Source organism: Typopeltis vanoorti, chromosome 17 (genome assembly GCF_054136105.1).
Source record: "Typopeltis vanoorti isolate ZY-2024b chromosome 17, IOZ_Tvanoo_1.0, whole genome shotgun sequence".
Classification (NCBI taxonomy): Eukaryota; Metazoa; Arthropoda; class Arachnida; order Uropygi; family Thelyphonidae; genus Typopeltis; species Typopeltis vanoorti.
Genome location: NC_143565.1, coordinates 59,265,577 through 59,292,601, shown reverse-complemented (window position 1 = coordinate 59,292,601; position 27,025 = coordinate 59,265,577). Strand labels below are relative to the sequence as shown.

At 35.1% G+C, this 27,025-nt stretch overlaps 1 protein-coding gene across 1 annotated transcript in view; it reads left to right on the top strand.

Moving 5' to 3' along the window:
- The window catches only part of LOC150097433 (uncharacterized), a 364,972-nt gene that overhangs the window by 269,552 nt on the left and 68,395 nt on the right, over positions 1–27,025 (top strand). The window contains exons 4-6 of the mRNA XM_090407059.1: positions 6,080–6,169; positions 6,275–6,445; positions 25,922–26,031. Of these exons, the coding sequence (XP_090263185.1) occupies positions 6,080–6,169; positions 6,275–6,445; positions 25,922–26,031 (371 nt within the window). The remainder of the gene's footprint in view (positions 1–6,079; positions 6,170–6,274; positions 6,446–25,921; positions 26,032–27,025) is intronic.

Genomic DNA, 27,025 nt, shown 5'->3' with positions numbered 1-27,025 from the left:
TGGAATTATTACTGAGTGAGCACTTTGCAAGAGTATATCATCCAGGTGGTGACATTGCGAAATGGAAGAACCAACAGCTTATACGGAAATTGTGGTGAATGAAGTGGAGGTGAATAGTCTATTACAAAACCTCAATATCAATTCATCTGCGGGATTGGATGGTATACCAGCTCGTGTCGTACGAGAAGCGGATAAAAAATTGTCAGTGCCCTTGACCATTTTGTTTAATTTGAGTCTCAGGTCTGGGTTAGTCCCAAGGGGGTGGAAAGAGGAGAAAATAGTTCCACTGCATAAAGGAGGTTCCAAGACATTGCTGTTGAAAATTACAGGCCGATCAGCATATCAGGAATTGTTGTCAAGGTTATGGAGAAAATAGTCAAGAGGAAAATACAAGATTGGATAGATGAAAATGGTAAACTGTATGGGGGACAGTATGGTTTTGTGAAGGGTAGATCATGCCTTAGTAACTTGCTCACGTTCTATAACACAGTGACGGCTGAACTGGATAAGGGTAACGGGTTTATAGTGATTCTACTGGACCTTGCTAAAGCCCTTGATAGGATACCACATGGAATTCTAATCAGTAAACTGTAGCATATGAGAATGGATATGGGGTTGGTGAGATGGATAGGAGGGTGGTTGATGGAGAGATATCAGAGAGTGGTTTATTCAGGAGTAGAGTTCAAAAGACGGCTTGTGACTAGTGGTGTGCCGCAGGGTTCTGTTCTTGGATCACTACTGTTTAATTTGTTCATCAACGATATAGGAAAGGATCTGAGAGGAACTGTGCATCTGTTTGCCGATGATGCAAAGATAGGTAGAGTAATAATGAATGCTCAGGATGACAAAATTTTGAAGGATGATTTGGATAGTTTGGAGGACTGGGCTAAAAAGAATGGATGTCAATTTAATGTGAAAAAATGTAAGGTTTTGCATTTTGGGGTGACAATATTAGCAGCAGTATACCACATTGTCGGAACTGTACTCCAGGAGATTGACGAGGCCAGGGATTTGGGAGTGTTGGTGGATAGGGAGTTGAAGTTTAGGGGACACATCGCAAATGTGGCAAAATCAGCTCATCAAATCACCTGGTTGCTGAAAAACACTTTAAAGAGCAGAGACAAACAGGTTACTGTTCCTCTGTATCGAGCCTTGATAAGACTCCATCTAGACTACTGTGCCTAGAAATGGGCGCCAGGGTTTCTAATCGATGGGGAAGAGGATCCAGACACGAGTGACCAAGATAACAGTAGGACTATGGAATGAATCTTATGAGAACAGGTTGAAGATTTGTGGACTGCAGAAATTGGTTGATAGGCGAAAAAGGGGTGATATGATTGAGACATTCAAATTACTGAAGGGTTTCTATAAGATTAATTCAGAAGATAGTTTTGAGAATAGGACTGGTAGTGGGAGGACTAGGGCCCATCCATGGAAGCTTGGTAACAGTGTGGTTAGTAAGGATGTTAGAGCTGGGTTTTTTACTTGGAGAGTGGTAAATGAATGGAATAACTGCCAGTCTGTTATGGGTGCCATGACTGTAAATGAGTTCAAGGTGAAGTATGATAGATACTGTATGAATGCTGAATAGTTGTTCTTGACATGATGTTGGGCCTCCATCGATGAGTCTAAGGACTCCTTGGAGCTGCCCTTAATAATAATAATTAGGATATTCGAGGAAACTCGTTGAGAAGACATGTAGATAATGATAGTGCGTACGATTTTGGAATAAAGTTCTGAATTAAGATAGCGGTACTGTTCGTATTTGTTGTATAAATTAGTGCTATTTGCAAGTACAATGAGTTTTGAATTTTTGTTAGCCGCAAAGTTTTCACCTGCACTAAAACGAGGACTGAAGAACCAGTGTTTATTTTAGGACAGATGTAAACTGAGACACCCAACTCAAGTAAAGCGAATTCTTTACAGGTGTGTGTGTGTGTGTGTGTGTGTGTGTGTGTGTGTGTGTGTGTGTGTGTGTGTGTGTGTGTGTGTGTGTGTGTGTGTGTGTGTGTGTGTGTGTGTGTGTTTACTTCACGATTCTACTCTGTTCTACTCTCCGTACGGATAAATGCTATTAAGAGGAGGTTTTTTTGTGGAAGATCATTTCATTGCGAATAATGGCGCTAAATTCGCTTATTTCATTATCGCTCTTCTCCCAACGACCTGATTTTATTACAACGTGAACATTCGCTATCGCTGTTTTCAGCCATGGTAATCTTGTCCAGCTGCTCATTCACCGAAAGATCTGCTGTGGAATAATAATTAGTTCACCGCCATCTGGGGGCCGTGTTCCCGATAGAGCGACACTTATTTCTTGACGTCTCTTTCATTCTTTATGCAACAATGGAAGAACGCAAACCGTGGTTGTCATGGAAACAGTTGCAGCAGTCGGCGAACCATCGCAATAGAAATAAACGAACAAACGTTTCAGTACAAGCTGAGTACGTCTTCTGTTAATGTGAATTGAAGAAACAACATTAAAATTCTAAACAACGAGATGAAAGAATTTGGTAGAATTAAAATGAATGTGCTTGCAGAAGGATATTAATTGAAAAACATCTCAGCTTTTTAATGACTTGTCAAACTATATGAATGCAGCGTAGTTAAAATGGAAGATACTTGTTGATTTCTTTTTACATTTTTTAGCTCAGAAAACGTGACTCTTCGTGGCTGTTTATTATTATTATTATTATTATTATTATTATTATTATTATTATTATTATTATTATTATTATTATTTCGACCATTGCTTTGCGACAACTTGTGCTGACCCAGTTTCTCGCAAAAGAAAATAACGTTTCGTCACACCTGCAGAGCATCGGTGTTGTTCCAGAAAGCAAACTGCGTGACAATTTTTATCCTCCGAAATTTCTCACAGCTGTCGTCATAATGCTAATAGTCTTAAACCTCTTTTACGACGACTAAAACGCTATTCCGCTAAGGTGATAATGATACGATAAAAAAAAAAACTCGCTCGATCAATTTCTTTGCTTTTCTGTGCCGAGGTGACTATGGACAGCTTCGCAATATGTGCAATAATGGAAGGTGAAATTCTGCTTTTAGCAGGGCTGGTGTTGCGAAGCAACGCGCGCGCGCGCGCGCGCACGCACGCACACACACACACACACACACACACACACACACACACACACACACACACACACACACACACACACACACACACACACACACACTGAATAATTTCTTTTCTAATAAGCCACGTTTTTTGTAGCTTAAAATATTCAATGAAACTTTCCAAAAGTTTCATAGAAATTTCTATTCTCAACAACATTCAATTGTGACTCTCAATTCACAATTGACTTTTATTGCATTCAATTGTGAATCTCAATTAAGAATAGAAAATACCATGAAATTTCTATTTTGAATTTTGATAGAAAATTCATCTCGTTGGCTAATCAATATTTTCAAGTTCCTTATGTTACGTTAATGTGATAATTTCCCGCTGTTCTTGATCATTGTTAAAATGCATATTTACAAAATTTCCTTCATCATTCTGAATTAATGTGCGCCAGTGAAATCCAAAAATTATACTCGCCTAGGAAAAGAACAAATGTTATTATAACTGAAATTTCATTGCTAGGGATTCGTCGATTGATTAGTTCTCATGTTTCCAGCCGCGGAGAACCTTTGTGTTCCCTGTGTCTGCGAAAGGATGAGCCAATTGTGCGTAAGAGCTATTGTACAAGATGTTAATCCACAGCTGACGAAGGAAAGATTTCTTTGGGTAACACAAAACTGAAGAAGAAGAATTGCTGATATATCCCCGTTATTGACAAAAGTGATTATATTCCAGTATCTCCCAAGCAACTGGCCAATAAGCAGTTTTGTAAAACTCTTAGCGCTAATCCTACACGGGGAACAGCAATATTCCCGTTTAATGGGGTAGAACAGTTAGCAGTTACAAACACTCGCAGTTACCTGATGAGCTCCAACACGCACGTACAGAGAAAAGTGGGGGGCTTCAGAATTTAGAAGGGAAAATTAGCAACTTGTCCATTTCACTATACCAATAACCAGTATCGTGTTGTGTACTACTCTAGGGTGCATAACAGTACACGCGTAGATGAATGAAACAACGGCTGAGAATCGTTTTATTAATTACAAAAATACAAATATTTTAGAACAAAAACACCATTCGTTTTAGCAAAACGAATTGCACATATTCATGTGAAATATTACGTTATTCTTTTTTTTGTTGTTGTTCATTATTGTTCCCAATAAACAGAAAAAACTATGAAAGCATTCTACTTGAAAAAAAATAAACAAATAAAAACGTGTCATTTTGTAAAATTAACATCATATCCCGCTCCGCAAGATTTATTCCTTTCTCTTTCTCTCTTTTCTTATTTTACTGCCGAGTAACATTCTTGATCCCCGTGTGCATTTTTTTATAATGAGCAGTTCAAATCCTCTCTAGAAGCAAAGAATTTTTCAGTAAAGATAAGGATTTTTCAATTAAAAATGAATTATCCGGCTTCTTGTATGAAGGCAGCAAAATTTCTCCCCCGAAGCTTCGATTTTTATTTCTGTAAAAAAAAAAAGTTTAACCGGAGAACACAAGCAAGTGTTAAGTAGTAATTCTAGCCTCCTATACCTTAGTTATTTCGTCAACGTCACATAGGTCACATAGATGTAAACCTTATTTTATTAAGAAGGAATGTAGCGGAGTCAAGAGACCAAGCCTGCGCTCTCTGCTTGCATAGTCGACAGTAATATTTATCTGTACCGAGGGAAAGATATTAGATATTTCAACTGAGATACTAAGATCTAAAAAGAAGTTTTAAAACAAAAGCAGTAAAGTAAACATGATGGTGGTATCCCATTTCGACCTTATGATCGCTGACGTTGTTTTGGAATTACGGAAGGAGCTACGATGGTAATGTATTATGTGTTGATTACGTGTTTGGCTGATTTATCTGCTTTTTTCGATGACATCTACCGCTATTATTTTGACGTTTTCATTGTGTATAATGAAAATGTCTTACTACCGCAATTATATTTACTTTTCTAGAAGCATCGGATTTAAAATGAAAACTGAATATACTCATGAGATATATTCACATCTTAGAAACCCAAATGAAATATCACTAATATCACTGATGATGTCCAAGATACTTGGGATGAAATATTTACGAATTAAATAGTCATTACTGTGGTTAGTACGTGTGTGTTTTAGTGATGAATTCACCACAAGTTTCGTTATTTAAAAATGCCAAATGAAATATGTTTATTTATTTCAGCAAGAAGCTTTTGCTCTTATAGAAATAATAACACTGAAATAATGAATACCACCACCATACTAAGATGCTTGGAACTCTTTTTTTGGAGTATTTAATGTAGGATATCATGTGCCTTAATTAAATATGGCAAAATTAATCTTGCGCTAAAAAGTCAAAGTTTCAGAGAGCGAGAGAGAGAGAGGAGTTGAAACAACTTATGGAACACGTTTACATCTTTTAATATTTCAGAATTAATTATTTCGCTCTTCAGTCAATAGAACAAAGAATATGATCTGTTCAGAATATTATATTTTAAGCAGGACACTGTTGAGCAATTCAGAAAAGAGTAATGAAAACGATATAGAAACTTCTCGCAGTAATTTTCAGAAACTGATTTTTACTGCTAACGGTATTTCTGCAGATTAATAATGGGGATATTTTATCCTTCATCATTACACAGTCAAACTTTTTAAATACCTTCCATTTTGAATAACGATTCATATTATGTATTGGACAACTTGAAAGACATCAATCACTTTGCAAAACTAACATCACACATTTTTGTTCACATGACCATGAATATGCTGTCTCCTTATGATAGCAATGCACAGCGTATTGAGGCTAATATACGCTGTTGCTTTGATCATGCTTTATTGTGTTAGCTTTAAAAATGATAACAAAATTTCCAGGGTTAACATTAGCAGTTATATTATTGTTGCTTAGTTTATGTTACTATGTAGAGTATTGTACTAGGATAGCATAATATTTTTTATCCCACTCTGAAAAATATTTCGATGTAGTTAAGTTTTTCGTTGTTTTTTTTTTTTGATCTCTTTCAGCTTACTGCTCATCTCATCCTCAGCACCAGACATTAGAGGTTCTGTGCTCAGAGATCAATGGAGATGCCCTTCTGTTTTCCATGTTCAGGTGTAAGTAATTGCCTCTATTATCATGCAGGTCAACAAGTGCGCGTTGGTTAGAAGTTGTAAGTAGCTAACAGTAGACTATCCTCTCCCCTCCCCTCTCTTTTGTAGTAAACACCGCCCCGGTTGAGTGTCCATTCAAGGGTCCTTTTACCTTCACTTACAGCCGTGGACACGGAGAGTGTAGAAATCCAATCTCCACTGTGGATGCATGTACAGATGAATCACACCTTCTTCTGCGTTTTCAGGCTTGTGCTGATGTATTGGGATCAGAAAGTAGAGGTGGGTATTTTGCTAATTTCAGCTTTGTTAAGATTATTGTGAAAATTACTTTCTTTTTAATGTAGAATGTTGGAAGATCGAAGTCATTATTCTTGAAGTCATTTCATGGTTATGAATTTTATACAGTGCAAACGTATGTATATGGTTCCGACACAAAACAGCCTTCATTGCTGATGCTTCACATCAACTCATGCTTGCAAACTCTTACCTGGAACAATCAACATGGAAATTTCTTTTCTCAGTTTTTTCATTCGGTTTTATTTTTTCCTTTTGTTGTGGATGGATTCTGCTCCAATCCTCTGGAATTCGACATTTTTTTTCCCGTTCTTTCCGAATTATGCCTAAAGAGCCTCCATGTTTCAATATTTCTGATTATTCTGATCGAATATCACCCTCCAGCCGCCTTTCCACATTTCAGATAATTTCAAAGTAATTATTTTCGCCTGGAGGGAATTTTCAAGAATACATTCAGAAATGCACTCTTCCTGAAAGTTCAAAATTTCATGTTTCTTCTAGAAAGTGAAATACCATCAGAAACTTGAAATGGGCTATATGGAGGAAATAAGTAATTTACCAAGCAAAATACGTACGTTGAGTTAATGAGTTGAGTAGATGCGAACCATGTCCTCCCATAAATTAGATTTAAGGACGAAAAGTGTGAGCGTCTTCAGTGTCGACTGAAAGGCAAACTGCATCTATTATAAGAAAGCAAACGATTCATTCTTTCTAAAGGCGAAATAGAAAAACAGTGTTAAATAATGTAGGCGAATGTAGTTTTAACATCTCGCCAAGCATATAATCATATCAATGATAATATATACAGCAAGCTTTAGCAGTCAGAAGGTTCTTTAAGTAATCGCAAGTAATGCTCTTTCCTTTCTTATTATTGCTCAGTTTTCAACGGTAAAATATTACTAGCAGCGTTGTCGGGATAATGTAACCGAAATTATCAGTCCTGCGTTTCTTTCTTCTGCAGTAGAATTTTTCCTCCGTTCATATTGCAGTTTGTGTTGTATGAGGACATTAAACAAATAATGTATGAGTTTTAAGAAGGGCTAAACCAAATGATATTGCTGCGTGTCGCAAACATACAACTTACGCTCAACCGAGAATAATATTTCTGGCAATGCTAGTCTCGGGTGGATGTAAGTTGTATGTTTGCGTGAAATATTCAGTCTCGAGTTTTCCTCTCTTAGCTCGCTTTTCAATAATTATGTGCTTGGCCAGCAGCGTTACTGAAATCACTAAGTAAAGGCAAGTGCCTAACCTTTCTTCAGTTATTTTCATTGGCATGGGGCGGGATTACCGGCTGAAGCGGCTAAGATTATGAAGTGAGTAAGTTATGCTGTTAATTATGAGTATTCTCAAGCCAACTGCCAGTTCTTCGGAACAAGCCGTATCACTTGTGTATGAAAACTATTAAGTGATCTTCTGCTGAGAAAGTCCTTATGGTTCCTCGCTTTCTAAACAGAATTCGAACTCAAGTCTTTCCAAGTTATATGAAACGTCACGACTGAGCTCTTTAACTACGTGGAAGTATTATTCGTTCACATTGCAACTGCTTATTGCTACTGAAATCGATTTGTGATGAAAAGTAAGATAATGCTTTGGTTTTTCATGCCCAAGCAAGCAATTAGCTGAATTTATCAAATACGTAGCAAATTTAATGCGTTGAGCGGATGCGAGCCATGTCCTCCCTTAGCACTGAATTACATCCTGGATTAAGATATGATAATTCATATCAGAACACTTATAAGGCAGGGGTGTTAATAGTTTGACACCAGTCTCCCGGTTACACAAGCTGAACAAACCTCCATGTTTGAGACTAGCATAAAAATAAATCATCGCATTTTCCATAAAACGTGGTTCAAAGTTTATCAGATTTCTGGAATTCTAGAAATGGCTATTTTTCATCTCTTGAAAAGGTGTAACAATGAATTAGGTACTATTATAATATTACCTGGATGAAACTTAGATGTAACTTAATGATTTAAGTTGAATGAGGCGCTTTTAATGACCATCAGAAGCAAACGTTGTTCGCTTATGTTACTGGTCCACCTTCTTTCATATGAGACTGAGATGCGTATCGAAACTGCTACATAATTTTAATTTCTTTCATGGAATGTATTTCTGGAATAAAAACTGACGTTCTTTTACGTGATATTGGAGAAGAATTGAGTCAGCACGTGTTCGTCATTGTAGCTGATGGTTTAATTCTCGTTAAGGGAATTGATGACAAGCTTTGGAGAAGTAATTATCCACATCGGGTACCCTAATTTGGGTTTCTGCTGATATTCCGTTGTCAGTGTCGTGATGTGCTTATATGTCGGACTGTTGACGCTGCATACTACGTCCTCATTTCATCTATGTGCTCAGAATTCTAAGTGACTTTGTCAAGTCTATACAGAAATAGTGTCTAGTGCCGATGCTGGGCGCTGTCTGTTCGTGGAATGATTATAAAAAAAAAAAATGTCTGCGTGGAGTGTACGCGAATGAACAGGAATAAAGGAAGAACCCCAAAAAAGTATGCCTCTCCTTATCAGGCACAATGTCGAAGCTGTCATCCAGTATAAAATGAGTCAGCATTCGTATATGTGTTGCCGAAGTGGGCCACATTCTCTACACCAGCCGAAGCGATGCCTTTTGTATACCGTCGTCCTGTACAGTGAAGCTTCCTTCACATTGTGATTGACTATGGAGAAAAAGTGCTGTCCGGTTGCGGGTTCGCGGATATGGAACGAAGGAGTAGATGTTTGGTATAGCAGAGCACGCTGGAGAAGCCACGATAAAGCTGCGGCACGGAGGGAGGAGGTGGGCGGATCATAGTGTCTATTATCGTTTTAAAACTCCAGAAGTATGCAAATACATAATTCTTATCTTCTGCACAACTACTCGCGCCACCTTCTGTAGTCAAGCATAAATATTGATGGCGATGCTGGCATTATAGCGAGGTGTCTGGGTTGTCACTTTTTCTTCCTTGCAATATTGCGGTATGAAAATATTTCTGAAGAGAGAGAGAGAGAGAGAGAGAGAGAGAGAGAGATTATTAGAATACAAAATGAACAAGGAAATTTCAAAAACACAGACCATGCTAAGTACCAAGTAGTGACATGCTCAGATCAAACTTCATCCTACTAATAGAAAGTACCCTTTAAAAAAAAAACTTCTGAAGTTCGCAATTTCTGCACATTTTTGTTTTTTTTAATGTCATTTATAACATTCCAGATGCTCACTCCCAGAAGGAAATATGACTTCATTTAATTGCATATTGAAATTAGTTCATGACATAATTTAAAAAGAAAACACTTTTCATCATTCATTCTTTACTTATCTGCTGTGATCTAGGAGTCCCTCTAGTTACGCCCCAAGAGCGAGAGCGCGCACACACACACACACACACACACACACACACACACACACACACACACACACACACACACACACACACACACACACACACACACACACACACACACACACACACACACACACTTCTTACGCAAGCAGCACAGCTTAGATACTTCATGAAAGTTTAAAATTTACTTCATGCATATTAAACCTGTTCGTACTACAGCACTTATGACCATGCTTCTGGAGTATCTTTAGTTCGGTAACGTTGTATATGAGGTTCTTCCGAAGGAAGTAGTCAATCTCCATAATCAATCACAATGTCAAGAAAGTTTCACTGTACAGGACAAAAGGCATCACTTCGACTGGTGTAGAGAATGTGGCCCACTTCGGCAATTTCATAGCCCGTCCATGGTACTGATGTACTATAAGTTTACAACCTTTCGTCTGAGGCTTAAAAAAATAACGTACTATGCGACTATCGACATTCCAGCCAGTGGACAGGATTAACACGTGTGGCAGAAATTAAATGACACGTCCCAACAAGATAATAATAATAAAAAAATAAATTAAAAGAAATTTTCCAACAAAGCCTTCGAAATGACGAAAAATAATAAGAAGAGATCAATATTATGTTGTTATCTAGCCTACTACTAAATATGTAAACATTTTAACACTTAATTTTTAAACTTTTTAAATAGTGACTTTTGGGTTTACATAAAAATATAGCAACTATTAAACACTCGATTAAAAAATACTTGAGTATACTGTGTAACTTACATCTGCTTTAGTATATTTCGCTTTATTTATATTCTGTATACAGAGCAGTGTCGAATTCAGCAGTGTTGGGGGGGATTATCATTCCACATCTTTCAAGTAAGGTCTTAGAACACTACATTGTCCGCTAATGTTTAGCAGCCACTGGTATTTCGATGAATGTGCTTCACTTCGCTGGAAACAATGAATAACCACGTATTTCATAACACACACACACACACGCACGCACGCACGCACGCACGCACACACACACACGCGCGCACACACACACACACACACACACACACACACACACACACACACACACACACACACACACACACACACACAAAACCTCAGCGTGCGCGAGCAATCACACATGAAAATAAAGGGAAAAGGAGCACTAAACGGTCTAAAAACCCAAAAACATCTGAAATATATCTAGTAAAAACAAAAAAAATACTGAACGTATTCAATTTTCTGTTTATCTGTTCGTTTACCTTACTTATTCGATGTGGGTTCACTGGTTAGCACTGCACAACGGACTTTAAAGTTATATCTGGTTTAAACTTTTCATACATTTTTCTAATTCGATGCGTGGTTAATTAAGGATTGCTTTTGTTCTAACGGTATTATTCTCATCAAACAGGGTAATGCACAGTATAAGTCAGGCAACACAAAAAGACAACACCGACCAGACATACGACAGAGTGCTGACTGCACTCTTAATCTGATAAAGGAGCAAGGTGTTTGTCATAGAAGTACCAAGGTTGCCAAAGGTGACATTTCATTAACATGAAATGAAATAAAAAAAAATTACCAAGCAAATTACCAAAAAACTCAAATAAATAAATAAAACCTTAATGAAAATAGTTCAGAGTAACCCTGACATATTAGACTGTTTGGACAGTGTTACACTTTTTCAGGATAATCGAGTGTGAATTGATCTATAATTGATCCGACAATAATCAAGTAGATTCAAACATTTTTCTGGAAGATGTGTGAAATTCATTCCTTTAGAATCAACAGAAAATTTAAACTAGTTGGTAGAGTGATTGGCCTATCTTCCCTCCAACTATTAGGCTGTGGATTCGAATTCTATTCACAGGCACGGATGTTTATGATTCTCTTTATGGTGGAAGATGAATTTGATCGTCCCGCGTGAGACCACCATCCCACTTATTGGAGGCCTAAAGAGGCTTAAAAAGTTCCGTGTTTGGTCTATAGAACAGTATTTCCGGATTAGGTAAAAAATAAATAAAAATTTTAAAAAGTATAAGTAAAACTCGGACTTGTGATGAGTGGTAAAGCTGGTGAAAGTCTTGATCATTACGCAGAATGAATGCTCGCTTATACGTATACTTTTAGAACACATTCATATTCATTTCACTGATGTAACTCTAGTGATGTTATTTATTTCTGAAAAACTTGACACAAACTTGCTTTACAAGATTCTTGAAACTACAAAAACATTATAATTTGCTTTCAAACACTAATGTTGTACTTATTCTTTCACTTCGGGCACATTTAAAAAAAATGGATACCACACACAGCGGCAACTTTGCTAATGAAGTTCTAAGCGTCGTCTGCTTCTGTCACGACTGCAGCGCCTCCTCGCCACCAGTACACAGTTTAAAGAGAATTCGCTAGTCTTTGTGACAAAAATCCTTACAGTATAAAATTAATAAAAAAATAGAAAAAATCAATAGCCAACCGACCATACGAATGCACTATAGGTTTACATAAAACCTTTCGTAGATGGAAATCACATTTTTAAAAAAATACACGGTGGAGATCTGAATGGGGTGTATGTGTGTATATATGGGAGTGATAGATGTGTCATGATTTTTGCGCGTTTCTTTCTGTGCTATGGGAGTTCATGAGAATGATGGGTATGAGGAAGAATTAGTGCTGAGTCACGAAAAACGGGTCAGGGATATGAATCTTGGTACTTCTATGACAAACACCTTGTTTCTTTATCAGATTAAGAGTGCAGTCAGCACTCTGTCGTATGTCTGGTCGGTGTTGCCTGTTGTGTAGCCTGAGCTTAACCAGTGTCTTATCACCATCATCGACGTCATCCCTGGCTTGGTGATTAGCAGACTTCATCTGAGTGAAGAATAAAGGGGTTTCCCAAGTAGTGTCTACTTCCTTCTGCATTTCAAACAATGCTGCTCCTTTCCTCCGATTAAGACTAACTTCTTCCATCAACAACGGTGCTTCACTCACCGACTGAAACGGCGCTTTAACGCTGACGAACGAAGAGGCTTATTTTTTTCTTTTTTCTTTCTTTTTTTTATCGAATTATCTGATGAAACAGATGGCATGTGTCTGCAGCAGTTGTCTGCCATCATTTAACCTCGTGTTCTCTTATTTTTAGTTATTCCTGCAAGATTCGGCGAAAGACACAGAAATGCGGTGAAGCTGCGAATAATGAATGGATATTATTCTTGGAAGGCTAAGCTTCTCGTTGACAATTTGTGACGTGAAACTGCTGAATAAATGTGACCTTGATACGACTCTTATCATGCGTTCCATTTCAGCGTGATATATACCAAACTAACACACTACTACTATTTGGCACACCTTACTGTCTTCCAGAGCGCTGAAAAGTTTCTGTTATTTGTGTGCAGAATGAAAGGAGTCGCCTTGACCTTCTGCAGAAAGGAGTGCAGTCATCTGAAAACTCACCAACATTCCAGTTTATCTGTTCATTGTTAAATTAATTGACATAACAGAGAGTAGATTTTATTTTATAAGGAAAAAAATCTTGCTGAGGAGTCTTTGACGAAAAATGTCAAGCGACCATTCTTCTCTAGTGTAGAGACCAAACATAGAACTTTTCAAGTCAAATAAGGTCTCTAATAAGTAGTATGGCGGTCTTACACTGGGTGATAAATTATGGCTGCTATATAAAGACATTCATGAACCTCCACTTCATCAGTGGGGTTAAAATCACGGTAGCATGGTAGGCACTTCTGACCAGATCAAGATCAAGATAAGATAAGGAATCGTGACGTGATTGGTTGTTCATCTGATGACGTAATTGTGTGTGTAACTTTATGAATTTGGAATGTTTGGAATTTCCCTGGGGCGATATGTGTCAGTGACGTCAGTTCTTGTGTTTTGGTTCGCGTATGGAATTATGGGTGATGGTAGAGATAAGGTTTCATGTCGTGATTGGTGGGGCAATTCTGACCAGATCAAGATAAGATAAGGAATCATGTCGTGGTGGGTGTTATTATCAGATGTAGAAAAGTGACATTATTGTTTTGAATGGAAAAGGAAGATATATTAGTGGATACGGATTCATGGCGTGATTGTTGGGACACTCTGAACAAACAGGGGGTAGGGTGAAAGGGGGAAGCAGTTTTTTCTCATATACATAACTCATCCGTATATTTTGATTTGTATACATTAAGATCTTAAACTTCATTACTTTTGCTAATTAAAGTTATCTTTTTTACAAAATGTATTGTCATGGAATATGTGTGTGTTATGAGATGTAGATAAGTGACATAATTTGTTAGTTGTAAATAAGTGACGTTATTGTTTTGAATGGAAAAGGAAGATATGTCAGGGGATAAGGATCCATGGTGTGATTGGTGGGACACTTTAATCCAAACAGGGATGTAGTGAATGGGGACAGCAACGTCACTGTCATGGATGTGTGTTCTTATGAGTTGTAGATAAGTAAATGGTTTGCATATGGCATTATGGGTGATGGTAAGTGATAAAATACAGTTTTGAATGCTTGTAATTTTGCTGCCCCCCTTCTATCATGACCATCAAGTGGTGTGTTTCGTTTGCGTATAGCATGGTGGGTGATTTTAGAGATAAGGAATCATGACGTTATGTGCTTGGTAATTTCTGGGGAACATATGTTGCTGTGACATAACGTGATGTTATGTCACAGAAGTTTGCCTATGGAATTGTGGGTGATATTTTTGAGATAACATATCTTGGAATTTTCCCAGAGTGACATATATCTGTCATTGTCTTCAAGTTTTGTGTTTGGTTGCCAATAGATGGCAGTACTAATTTTCCAATACAGTTTGGGGTATTTCTATCCTGTTAAATAATATGGGAATTCATAGAGTAGAGTAAAGTCTAAATGGTAGCAGCGTTTAGGCTTTTCTGAATAATTTAATTATATACTGGTGTCCCTCAAACACACTTTTTTTCTCATTTACATAACTCATCTGACTATTTTGATTTGTCCACATTAAGATCTTAAACTTCATTACTTTTGCTAATTAAAGTTATCTTTTTTACAAAATGTATTGACTATTAGTATTTTTAGTTTACAGTCAAGAGAAAAACCAAACAGTGTTTAAAAAATAAATTAAAATCAATGGAGACTTAAATTGATATCTTTTGTATGTAGTCTAGAAATTCTAATGATAATTTAAATTATTTACAGTCTTTCCAGAATGGGACATTTTGGAACTAGCAAGGTTTTCTGAAAACAATAGATATTCTAAATTGTTGATTTTTCCCCATATATTCACAGCACAAAACACAAACACAAGCTCTGAAAATTCAGTTGAGTCTTTCTTACTTATAGTTACTGTATATTTCGTTAATTTCTTGCACATTTTGTCTCATACTGTGTTTTCCCACAGTTCTGTCCAAAATGACATCATAGAGGTGAAGTCTAAGTGCTGTTTTGTTGAGGGTATGTGTTATTTCCTATAGTAATATCCACCAGTGACCGGTAACTGCACATCTCTTGATGCAGAGAAAGTGATCTTAGTTTTATTGTCCTCTTTCAGTTCCCACAGTGACTAAGTAATTTTGCATTCATGTGAGTTGAACTATGGTGTTTAGAGTAGAGGCAACAATTTTCCATTAACTCAACATGTCTTTTCATGACTAATATCCGCCAGTGACCGACAAATTCACATCTCTAGAAGTGTAGAGATGTGATTTTATTTTTTTATACAATAATTAAACATAATTGCATTAAGGTATAATATTATGAATTTCTATATCAATTTGTAATCAGAATAACTGAGCGAAGTTTCACTGTGGAAAACGCAACAAAGTACACATCTTTGTTCATTAAGTTACAAATGCATATTTTATATTTTATATTCCTCAACTATTAAATTGCCAAATGCTAACAGTCATACTTTAATTCCAAAGCTTTCAGTTACTTACTTAAGTAACTGAAATTTATTTATTTTTCTCTCTTTAGTAGTAGTAAATTTAAGTAACGAAAATGAGACAAACAAGGTTTTTTCGCATTCCTAACTAAACAAAAATTAAGATATTAAACTTAACATGCGTCTGAAAGCAGGGTTACAATATTTCTTGAAAACAATATGCAGCAGTGTCAACCATCAAAAAAAAAGAAAGAAAGAAAGGTAGGGAGAAAGCAAGAAAAATTGTAAAGAAAAATAAAATGTTTACGTTCAGATAAATATTTATGATAACAGCAAGCAAGAAATTCATCAGCTTTTCAAAGTTTTGAGATTCCAACCCATACTATTTTCATCATTTGGTATCATTTAAATGAAGAACGCTTCTTGCTATTAAGTTCATTAATGTTTTTTGATTTTTCTCTTCCAATGGCGAATATTATTTGATATATGCATGTTGATTCACTTGTTATCTGCATGCTACGATACCGTTTTATTTTCTACAACAAACTTTCTAAGAATTTAATAACCTGATGGGTTAAAACTCTGTAAATAACCAAATTCTAACAGTCGTGTTGTTAGAATTTGCTACGACTTTTTTTTTCTAGTCTGGTGAAGGTATCTACAGATGTAGTAACAAAATTGTCACTTTTTGGTTCATTTGTACTTTATTCACAAAACTACAATTCTGTTATTTGAATTAGTCTCTGTTTTTAATTCCCCCAGCACTAGAATGTATGGGTGGTAATATTTTGAAATAAGTTTCGATTCGCACTCAAGTCACTTGATCTTATCTGCATGCTACGATACTTTTTTCTACAGCAATCTTTTTAAGAGTTTTAGTAATGTGTTGAGTTAAAATATCTACTATCTTTCTGTAAAATAACCAAATTCTATTAATTTAATTCCCAATTCTGGGTATTAATTTAATACCCAATTCCTTTTGCTTCCAAGAGTTGACACAGTTTCTTCAACTATTTGAGGGCTTACATGAACAAATAAGACTCTTAATTCACTGAGTGGATTTTCAAAAAAGTCTCTGCTTAGTTTATGGCATGAAATTTTACAAGAAAAAAAATGGTCTTACTTACATTGTATAACACATCAACGTTTTGTTCATTTTAATTTACACATTTTATTTAAGTGAAATATTAGTCTGTGCAGTTAGCCTAGTATCTTTGTGCTTCACAACCTTATGGTATTGTTTACCTGACTCTTGCCTTGACCGTTCCTTCAAAAATGAAACTTTCATGCAGATGACTCACAGACAAAAAAAAGTTCTTTTTTTTTCTTGCTCTGTAGTTATCAGTATCAATTGAAGGTGACATCACTAAATGATATCTGCAAATGAGGAGCTTGCTCATCTCCAATAGGTTGAGCAGGCATCTACTGGAGGAGAGGGGAGTGAGGGGAATAGGGGATGGGGGATGGGGAGTATTGCAGGGAAGACCAGTGTCACCCTCTCACTACCCTTTCACCTCCACCACCTGCATTTATTTTCTCCAAAGTTATCACTATCAGTTGGAGGTGATATCACTAAGAGATATTGGCAAATAGCTAGCGCACTCATCTCCCTATGGATGAGCAGAGGAGAGGGTGGGTGTGGGTGGCTTGCAGAGAAAACCACTGCCAACCTCTCGACTACTCCTTCACTTCCACCATGTAAAGCTTTTTTTCCATCCCAACAATTTCAGACATCTGCAAATGGCTAGCCTGCACATCTCATTGGTTGTCAGTTTGAGGTGACATCACTAAAAGATATCTGCAAATGGCGAGCTCACTCATCTCTCCTTGGATGAATTCGAACCACAGATATAAATTTTGCCCCATGTCCTAAAGTAAGATAAACTCACATCAAGATCAAATCCACCAGCATGGGTAAACATGTCTGTGATTCATCTGCATGAAAGTTTCATTTTTGAAGGAACGGTCAGGTTAAGGGTTAAGTAAACAATACTATAAGGGAAAAACAAGTAGAGTGCAATTTGTTTATCCATTGCAAATATTGTATTGTGTTGTGGTATTTTGTTTCCAGTAAAGTAAAATAATGAGTGAACTACAAAAGTCTTTGAAATTTTCTTTCTTCAGGAAAATAGCACGAACCAAAAAACTCTTCACAGCTCTAAAAGGATGGAAACCGATTATTATTTTAGAAGACATGTATTTTGTGATGTATTTATCCAGAACCACCTGGGAAAAGTTATACAGGAAGGGGTTTGATATCCTAGGCTACTTGCAAAGAAGAGTTGACTAGGAAATAGATCTCGGTGACTGTTATATTCCGAAATGCTAAGATTGGGAATTAATGCTCGGTGATACAGGAGCTGGTGGATGTAAAGTTTTCTCTATTAGTTGTGAAGAAGCTGAGAGATTTTCACCAAATATGTATGATATTGATAATCATTTACTATTTTTGGAAACTGAATTACCAGCAATTCGTATCATGGGGAAAATTATCGCTGATCATCTAAATTCATCAATGGTAAAATTAGACCTTCAAGATTTTATTCAATTCAATAAAGATTCTTTATTTTGAGATATTTACAAACATTTTACAAAAACTGCTTGTGTATATCTGGTGACAAAAGAATACACAGAAAGCTTAATGAGGCATGGTGTCATTTCCAGACTGATGCAATATATGAAATGTATGGGGCAGTACTAACTATGGTATCTGATCTAAAAATGCTTTTGCATGTCCACCTATTTTGATGTAATGTAACCAAGAAACAGTGAGTAATGAACATTTTCTTTATTGAAATCTTCGGAAAATGTAAAGAGTGTAAACTAAATATTGTGAAATATTTTAGGTAATTACAAGTTTCGATTTGTTTCTTTCTAAATAGTAATATTTCAGCAAAATAAAATGTGCATTTGTAAAATTTAAATGAACAAAGATGTGTGTGTGTGTTGTTGTTGTTGTTGTGTTGTCCACAGTGAAATTTTTACTCAGTTATTCAGTTTAGAATTTGATATTTAAATCCATAACTTTATACCTTAATGCAATTCTGTTTAATTCTTGTAAAAAATCACTACTGTGAAATCAATGCAAGGAATGTGGGGGAAAAAGTGAGGAAACTAATATTCTTTAATTAATTATTTTAGAAAATTATCTAATGCTACCTATTTGACATTGCTTGAATTATCTGTAAACATTTCGTTCACATACTCGAAAATCTGACCTGTTAGTATTTGGTGGTTTTACAGAGAGACAGCAGATAATATAACCCAAAAACGTGACTTAAACTCTTAAAAAACTTTGGTATAGAAAAAGGTTTGTACTCTCAAGATAACACAAATACAAATTAACCTTTTCCCACACAAAGTAAGATAAAAACACATCAACAGCATATCGAGCAGCATGCAAAAAATGTCATTGAGTCATATGACCGAAAGGTTTATTTTTGAAGAAACGGTCAGGATAGGGTAGAGTATAGGGAAAAACATAAGGAAAAACAAACGAGTCAAGTGATTTTGGACTTAAGGAAATCGTTCATCCACTGCAGCTGCTGTAGTGTGCTGTGCTGTTTTGTGTCCAGTAAAGTAAAAATAATGGGCCACAAAATTCTTTGAAAGTTTCTTTGGGAAAAGTTCTAATTGTTTAGAATTTTGTAACAAAAAGTTAGCATAAAATATACGATCAGAGCTAATAATCAGTGAAATAATAATAATAATAATAATAATAATAATAATAATAATAATAATAATAATAAATAAATAAATAAATAATTTTATTTATGGTGCCAAATGAAGTAATTTAACATGTTCGCTGCCACGCTACTTCGGCATAATCTGTTCCCATACACCGAGCAATTTCACTTCTTCAAGGTCAGTACAGTAATCTCATTGCCAGTGGTAACCATCATACGAGTATACTCGTAGCTGACTTGTGTGGCTGGTTTACCAACTACGAGTATACTTGTAGTTGGCAGCGAACGTGTTAAGTAGAAGAATGAAGGCAAACGAATATGAAAAATCTACAGTTGGTGAAAAATATGAATTTTCAGTTATCATTGGTATAATTGATGTTCAGTTTTTTTTTAATAAGACTTCAGATTTATTTCCTAAAGAAATTTTTATTTCTGATGGAATTATTGTAAGATATGAATTGACAAATTCACCTTGTAGTTGAAATGAATTACCTGAAAGAGTTAAAAAACATAATTCTTGGTTAATAAAATATAACCATCAGCTGAAGTGGGAAATTGGTTCACTATCTCTGGAAAAACTAAGAAATGGGATGAGAGAATCAACATGTAAATATCAAATATTACTCACCAAAGGAAGAGAAAAATTAAAAACATTAACAAGGTTAATAGGGAGACCTGTTCTTGATTTAAATGAAATTGGATTCCCAAAACGTGAAAACATAATGTGTACTTTTAAATGCTTTTGGAAAATTGCAAACGTTTCTGTGCTTTTAATAATGCTCAAAAATGCATGTATTGGTTTCAAAAAAATAAAAATGTGACCCTTAATTTTAGTACAGTAAAAATTTCCAATGTTCACAAATGAAGAAAGTTTCAGATGAGAGTCACATTGTCGAAAACCACATGATAGCAATTCTGCAACCATGGGAAGAACTTTTGAACAACAATGCAAAATTAGCAATAAACAGATTAAGAACAAAAAATTAGGAATGTATTTTTCACTTTATTTATTTTCTGTATGTTAGATTCTGTAAATACAATTGTATATAATATTTTACTCAAATAAAATATGTAAACTAAAATGAACAAATAGGATGTCGTTGATGTGTTATACAATTTAGGTAGCACCATTTTTTTCTTTTGAAATTTCATGCCATAAACTAAGCAGAGACTTTTGTTTGAAAATCCACTCAGTAAATTAAAAGTTTTATTTGTTCATGCAAGCCCTTTTAAATAGTTCAAGAAACTGTGTGTCAACTCATGGATGCAAAAGGAATCAGATATTAAATTAATAGCCAGAATTGGGTATTAAATTAATAGTTAGAATTTGGTTGTTATACAGAGAGACAGTAGTTATTTTAACCCTACACGTTACAAACCAATTAAAATGATTGCTGTAGAAAAAAGGTATCGTAATGTGCAGATAAGATCAAGTGACTTGAGTGGGAGTCAAAACTTATTTCACAACATTACCACCCATACATTCTAGTGCTAGGGAAATTAAAAACAGAGACCGATGCAAATAATAGAATTGTAGTTTTGTGAATAAAGTACAAATGAACCGAAAAGTGACAATTTTGTTACTACATCTGTAGATACTTTCACCAGACTAGAAAAAAAAACAGTCGTACCAAATTCTAACAATACAACTGTTAGAATTTGGTTATTACAGAGATAGACATTACATATTTTAACCCATCAGGTTACTAAACTATTAAAAAGTTTGTTGTAGAAAATAAAAAGGTATTGTAGCATGCAGATAACAAGTGAATCAACATGCATATATCAAATAATACTCCGTATTGGAAGAGAAAAATCAAAAAAACATTAACGAACTTAATAGCCAGACCTGTTTTTCGTTTAAATGATACCCATAGCTGATGAACCAGGTGTAAACATCAATGGCCCCAACATTAATCACATAAAATACGCGGATGATATCATTATTTTAGTAGATTCTAAACCACAGCTAGAAAAAGCTATTAATATTTTAAATGACTCTTGTAAAACTTATGGTATGAAAAAAAAACATCAATAAAACAATAAATAATGAAGATAGGTAGAGAAGAAGAAAATATTTCTATAAATCTCGAAAATTACCTGCTGAAAAAAAGTTAATAAATATGTTTAATAAAGTAACCTCAACAATATGGAAACAGTAAAACACAGGCTAAACTTAGGTTGGACCAACATGAATAAACTAAACAAAATATGGAAAAATAAAAAAATTACAACCAATCTAAAATTAAAATTATATAAAACAATTATTATCCCAACGGCTACTTATGCTTCAGAAGCCTGGAAATTAACTCAAGAACCAATCAAGAAACTTCAAGCATTTGAAATGAAATACCTCAGAAAAATTAATAACACCCACTGGATGCAACACAAGATCAAGTCAGAATACATTTAAACTTCCCAGATAATATAATAAACACAATCATTAAGCATCAACTGAGATGGTTTGGTCATATTCAGAGAATGGTCCCTCATACACGCCCATATTTAGCTCTGAATGGATATATAGGAAGAAAAAGACCTAGAGGCAGACCAAGAAGTACTTGGATAAAGTTGCTGAAAGAACATTCTCATCTACCCAGTTATAGAGTCATGATTGAGATGGCTAAAGATCGCGATAAGTGGAGAACCTTTCTTCTTAGTGGACTCAACCCGTTATCAAGTGGATGAGATGAGATGAGATGATAAATGCAATAATATAATATTCGACAATAATCATCTAAAATATTGAACAATTTAATATTAGGATAATATTGTTTCTCGTAACATAGTTTAGTTTCAGAAGACGTATGTTGATATACTTGCGCTTTTGAAATGGCAAACGTACGCGTTATGTTCTGCCAAAAATTGAAATCTAGACAGCAAGTGTTTTCACATTGAAAACAATTCTTCTTCCACTAACCCAAGAAAGGTAATCCCAAGAAAAGCAATTAGTAGGACATTGGTTTAGCAATGATGAGTTAACTGATTGAAAGATGGATACCCTGTTACAGAAGCACTACGAGACCACAGTTTGTAAGCTTCAGTGCTCATTCGCAAATAACTATATACAAACCTCTTCTGAACCGAACTGAGTGTGGCCATTCGAGATTTTTTTAAACAGGGACTCGAATGTTGTTGTTTTTTAAACTTAGAACCTTTAAAACCTTAAAACCTTTTCTTACTTTAAGTAAGATATTTCAAATGTTATATACTACAGCAGCACATTTTACACCAAATTCCTTTGAATATAACAAAAAACTCTTTTCATTCGAGGCATAATAAGATTTAGCAGGAGAGGAAATAAATTGTGTAACAACTTATTTCTACTTTGATCATTGATGAAAACATATTTTGCAAACAATTCAATAAGTCAATATTTATAAGATGCTCATTTGTCGAGAAGAAAGTTTGCAATTTCTGTTAATTTGAGCAATCAAATCGCTTATTCTACGCTATACGCAATAAGCATTTTAAATAGAATGAAAGTCTGAAACCTTTATGGACCTTGCACTATCTTTAATAAATTATCTTCCTTGGAATGGAAGGATAAAGTTCATCATTTCAACCAAAATAAAAGAAGTAAAACGTTGCATTGTGATCTAATAGTTTGCTCGTTAAAATGGCTAGAACGAGGTATCTGTCATTCACAAGTGTTATTACGATTCACGCAATCGAAACAGTACTTTCGTAAGGCAAAGTTTTGTCTACTAGTTAATAAGAAGAGTTCGACAGTTGCTTTGAATAATGACAGCATTATCTCAAGTGGTACACTTCTTAAGATGAGAATGCTCAGTAGATTAAAGCGATATGTTTTACTGAAAACGAGAAAAAACTGTTATTAAAATAGCCATAATTCTATAATTCAAACTTTTACTGGGGGGGGGGGGGTTCAAAATTTGACTTTTCATATCTTTTATTTTATTCTGAAAACTTATAATCTAATTGTAGAACAAAGTAACAGAATCAAACCCATTTACAGACTTCTCTCACGTCATCTTATTCCTAGCATCTATTAGCAAAGCCAGTTAAGTTAAATCTCGTACAATGATCTTTCTCTACAGATGTCTCATCAGCGCATCCATTATTACTTTAAGAAGAAAACGCCTGTAGCTGAAATCGAAAGGAATAAAGGAAGATAAACCGAGTTATCCTAGCTATGGTTTATAGCATAACCTTAGTGGCGCCCTCTAAAGAGGAGCGTGTGAAAAGCACCAGCTGCTCAAATAACCCGAACATTCCAGTTACCCTGCACGCTTTCTTGGACTCCGTTGTATTGTGACGAGCCTCCTTCATTGTTTGGTAAAGAAGATGGAAGCGTAATCTCTTCGTATTCGTTTCGCCTTCCTCATGATCCGGTTTGCTCTCTGAATACACTTATGACAACCATGTTGTCGTCATTTGAATATTTATTGTATCGTAGTGGCGAACTGTGAGTTTCGAGTGGGTTGGATATTTTTATAACCAACTTCAACATCCATTGTGATGGGGTCACAGTTTTTATTAACGAAAGTAGTGGATACTTTCGTCGATTGGTGCGAGGATTTTGTTGTTGATGTTTGTAACAATGTAGATTATCGTTTAGAGCAGAATTACTCCAGTTTTTGAATGTTAATATCACCCAAGAAAGCTTGGAAATCACTAGTGCATTTCATACCATGGAAGGGGGAAAAGGGGGGGGACTAGATAATTCAGAAACTTTCCCCACTTATTTCAGAACTCATTAAACATGATCGTAATCATCTTCCACTTAGATGATATTCGAAAAAGAAAGGGAAAAAAAAAGAAAGGATAAAATAACACTTCTGAGATTTTCATAATTTCAACGAATTGGTTATTAAATCGCTGAAATACAATAAATAGAGCAGTAGTCACTTTTGATAGATATTTATGATTATTTTCTCATCGTCATGGATAATATTGGTTAATAAGTCTTTAATTTACTCCTGTAAGGTTTATAACCATGGAGAATTTCATTCCTCTTCATAACTTCATTTTCGAGAAATTTTCTTTGCGCTACTTCTTCTGGAGTACTGCAATAATTCATCGATTTCTCTAATGACAACTCATTTTTATCCTGACTCAGGATGATGACTCTTAGGACACTAAAAATGTATTGAATACTCATCTTACATTGGACCCAAATTCACCTTGCTATAACCCCAGTTCTAGGTTAAATATTATCCACCTTCTCCATTCATTCATTCAACAAAGTTATTCATAATTCAATTGATAAAACAACAATTGACAAAAACGACAAAAAAAAAACATCGTTTCCTTCTCCTTCTCTTGTTATCTACAGACTTCTGTCGGTTGCATGGTTCAACTTATGTCAATCAAACTGGGAAAATAATTGTTTCTTATATTTCTTGAAGATTTTTGAGAGCAGAATGAAAAGTGGGGAGAGTTTAATCTGCAGAAACCTACCGATTACATTATTCAGCCTCTTTACGACCAAAGTTGAAACAGGGTTGTTGTTTATGTTCCCCTGATGAAAATTTCGGCTCAACTCACATTGGTTTCACTGTAGGTTATTTAATTTGTAGACACGTATTCAGTTCGCATTGTTTGAACCCATTTCGACAAAATTTGGAACATTACTTTGGCATGGATGTCTGATATCATTCATTGAAAATCATTTCTTAAGCCTTGGAACTAAAATACCCATGCAAAGAGAATATAGGCATCTTTCTTTTGACTGCTCATTACGTTGCTTAAACTCCTGAGAATTTCAAACTAGTTGGACTAAAATAAAAAAAGGGAAACGCGTCGCCTTAAAAGCCTTTGAATCCATTTCGGAATGCATCCTTTCTTTTCTTTTCTTGATAAATATCTCCTGAAAATTTAAATAAATCTCGGGGAATAAATTGTAAATGGGAAGAAGAAGAAAGTAAAATGCCGTAGACACTGCGAAACTTCGCATTAAACAACGGATTTCGACTGTTTGCTTACTTCATCTTAAAATAATAATTGAATCCTAAATAGCTCATTGTAATTAAGTAATAACCCAACTACTTAGAATTCAGAAAAGATTGACTGCAATTAAAAATCAGCTACTTGGATCGACATTTTAATCGTCAAGAATTAAATTACTCTAAAATGCGAGCAACATCTTAAATGCCGCAACAAGAATAACACTAATAAAAAATGTCTTCAGGGTCGCTTCATCTATATCGCAGCGAGCCTCCCGGGTTCTGAGTATTTAGATCTATTTTTTGTATTAAATGTTTTTGTGATAAATATTAATATGTAATCGATTCTCATTAGAAATTGCAGTGAGGAAAAACCGAAAACATTACGTAGATCAATTGGAAATAATGTTGAAGTGCTGTTTCTTATCTGTCATATTAACAATTACTTCATTATCCCATCCAAGTTTACATTGACAAATATGAAAAACCTTTGTATACTTATTGAATTTATCAAAGTGTGAATTGCTTCTCTGTCTCTACTATGGACGAAATTTAATTTTTTTTTTTATTATAGAACAAAATTACTTAATCTCTGCAACTCTTCCTAGTTATTTTACATTGTTCTTGTGAATATTCAGATATATAATGAATATAACTGATAATTCCTAGTGGAAGAATTGGTGTGCCTGGCGTCCTGGAAAGAAGGATCAACTCGCTATCTCGTCGGAAAATTAGAACACAAAATGGCTAAAACAGACGAGGACAAATTCCGTTGTTTCGTAAGTAAAAAATATTTATTTTTATTTAGTTATTTTTCGAGTTGTTCTTTCACCGATAGTAAACAGTAATTGGCGTAATTTGAAAATAACTCCTTAAGAACTCCACTGACTATCACTATCAGAATTTCACTTTTAGTTCACTCCCATTCCCTATTCCCTGCTATGTTATTATCCTTATTACATATTTTCGAATTCCTGTTTCTTTCTATAATTATAAACACTTTATTTTAAAGCGATACGATTTATAAAATAGGTTTTGGATGAACACTTCTGTCAACGCAGAAGACATGCTTGAAACCAGCTGATGAACATGAAAAATGTTTTTTTTTTAAATCGCATTACATATTCCTTTTTTGTGTTAGGCTCCATTGAGAGGCAAAACCACTTAAGTGCGCTTAAGTGACACTAACACAAAATCACTTAAGTGATTCGGATTTCAAAGAAGCCATGAGTATAAATTGTGTCTTTTATTCTAACCTTCCTGTTTTGTGGAATGGAAAACTAGAAATTCCGGGAGGGAAAACCCTGCTACAGCCTTATGAGACCAGCTAACAACTCACCTTCACATTAAAATCTCTGATAAAGGTTCCTTTCCTCCTAGACGAGTTTCGAAACCAAGTGAGTGTATTCTTTTAATACAAAGGGCTCAAGAATACGCAGGTGTATAGAAAAAAAAATAGAATTACATTGGCATGGATGTCTGATATCATTCATTGAAAAAGTCATTTCTTAAGACTTGGAACTAAAATACGCATGTAAAGAGAATATGGGCATCTTTCTTTTGACTGCACATACAAGTCAAGGTCGACTGAACTAAAACCGTTAATCGTGAATTGAGCTTTATGACTTTGTTTCTTTAGAAGCTCCGTAGTGTTTAAACGATTACGTTTATAGAGTTCTCAAAGTGAAGGAACAGCTGGAATAGCCTCCCATACTTCGCAAGTATTCTTAAAATTGCTTTTATATATCATTTTTCAGAGAAGAAAATTAGAAA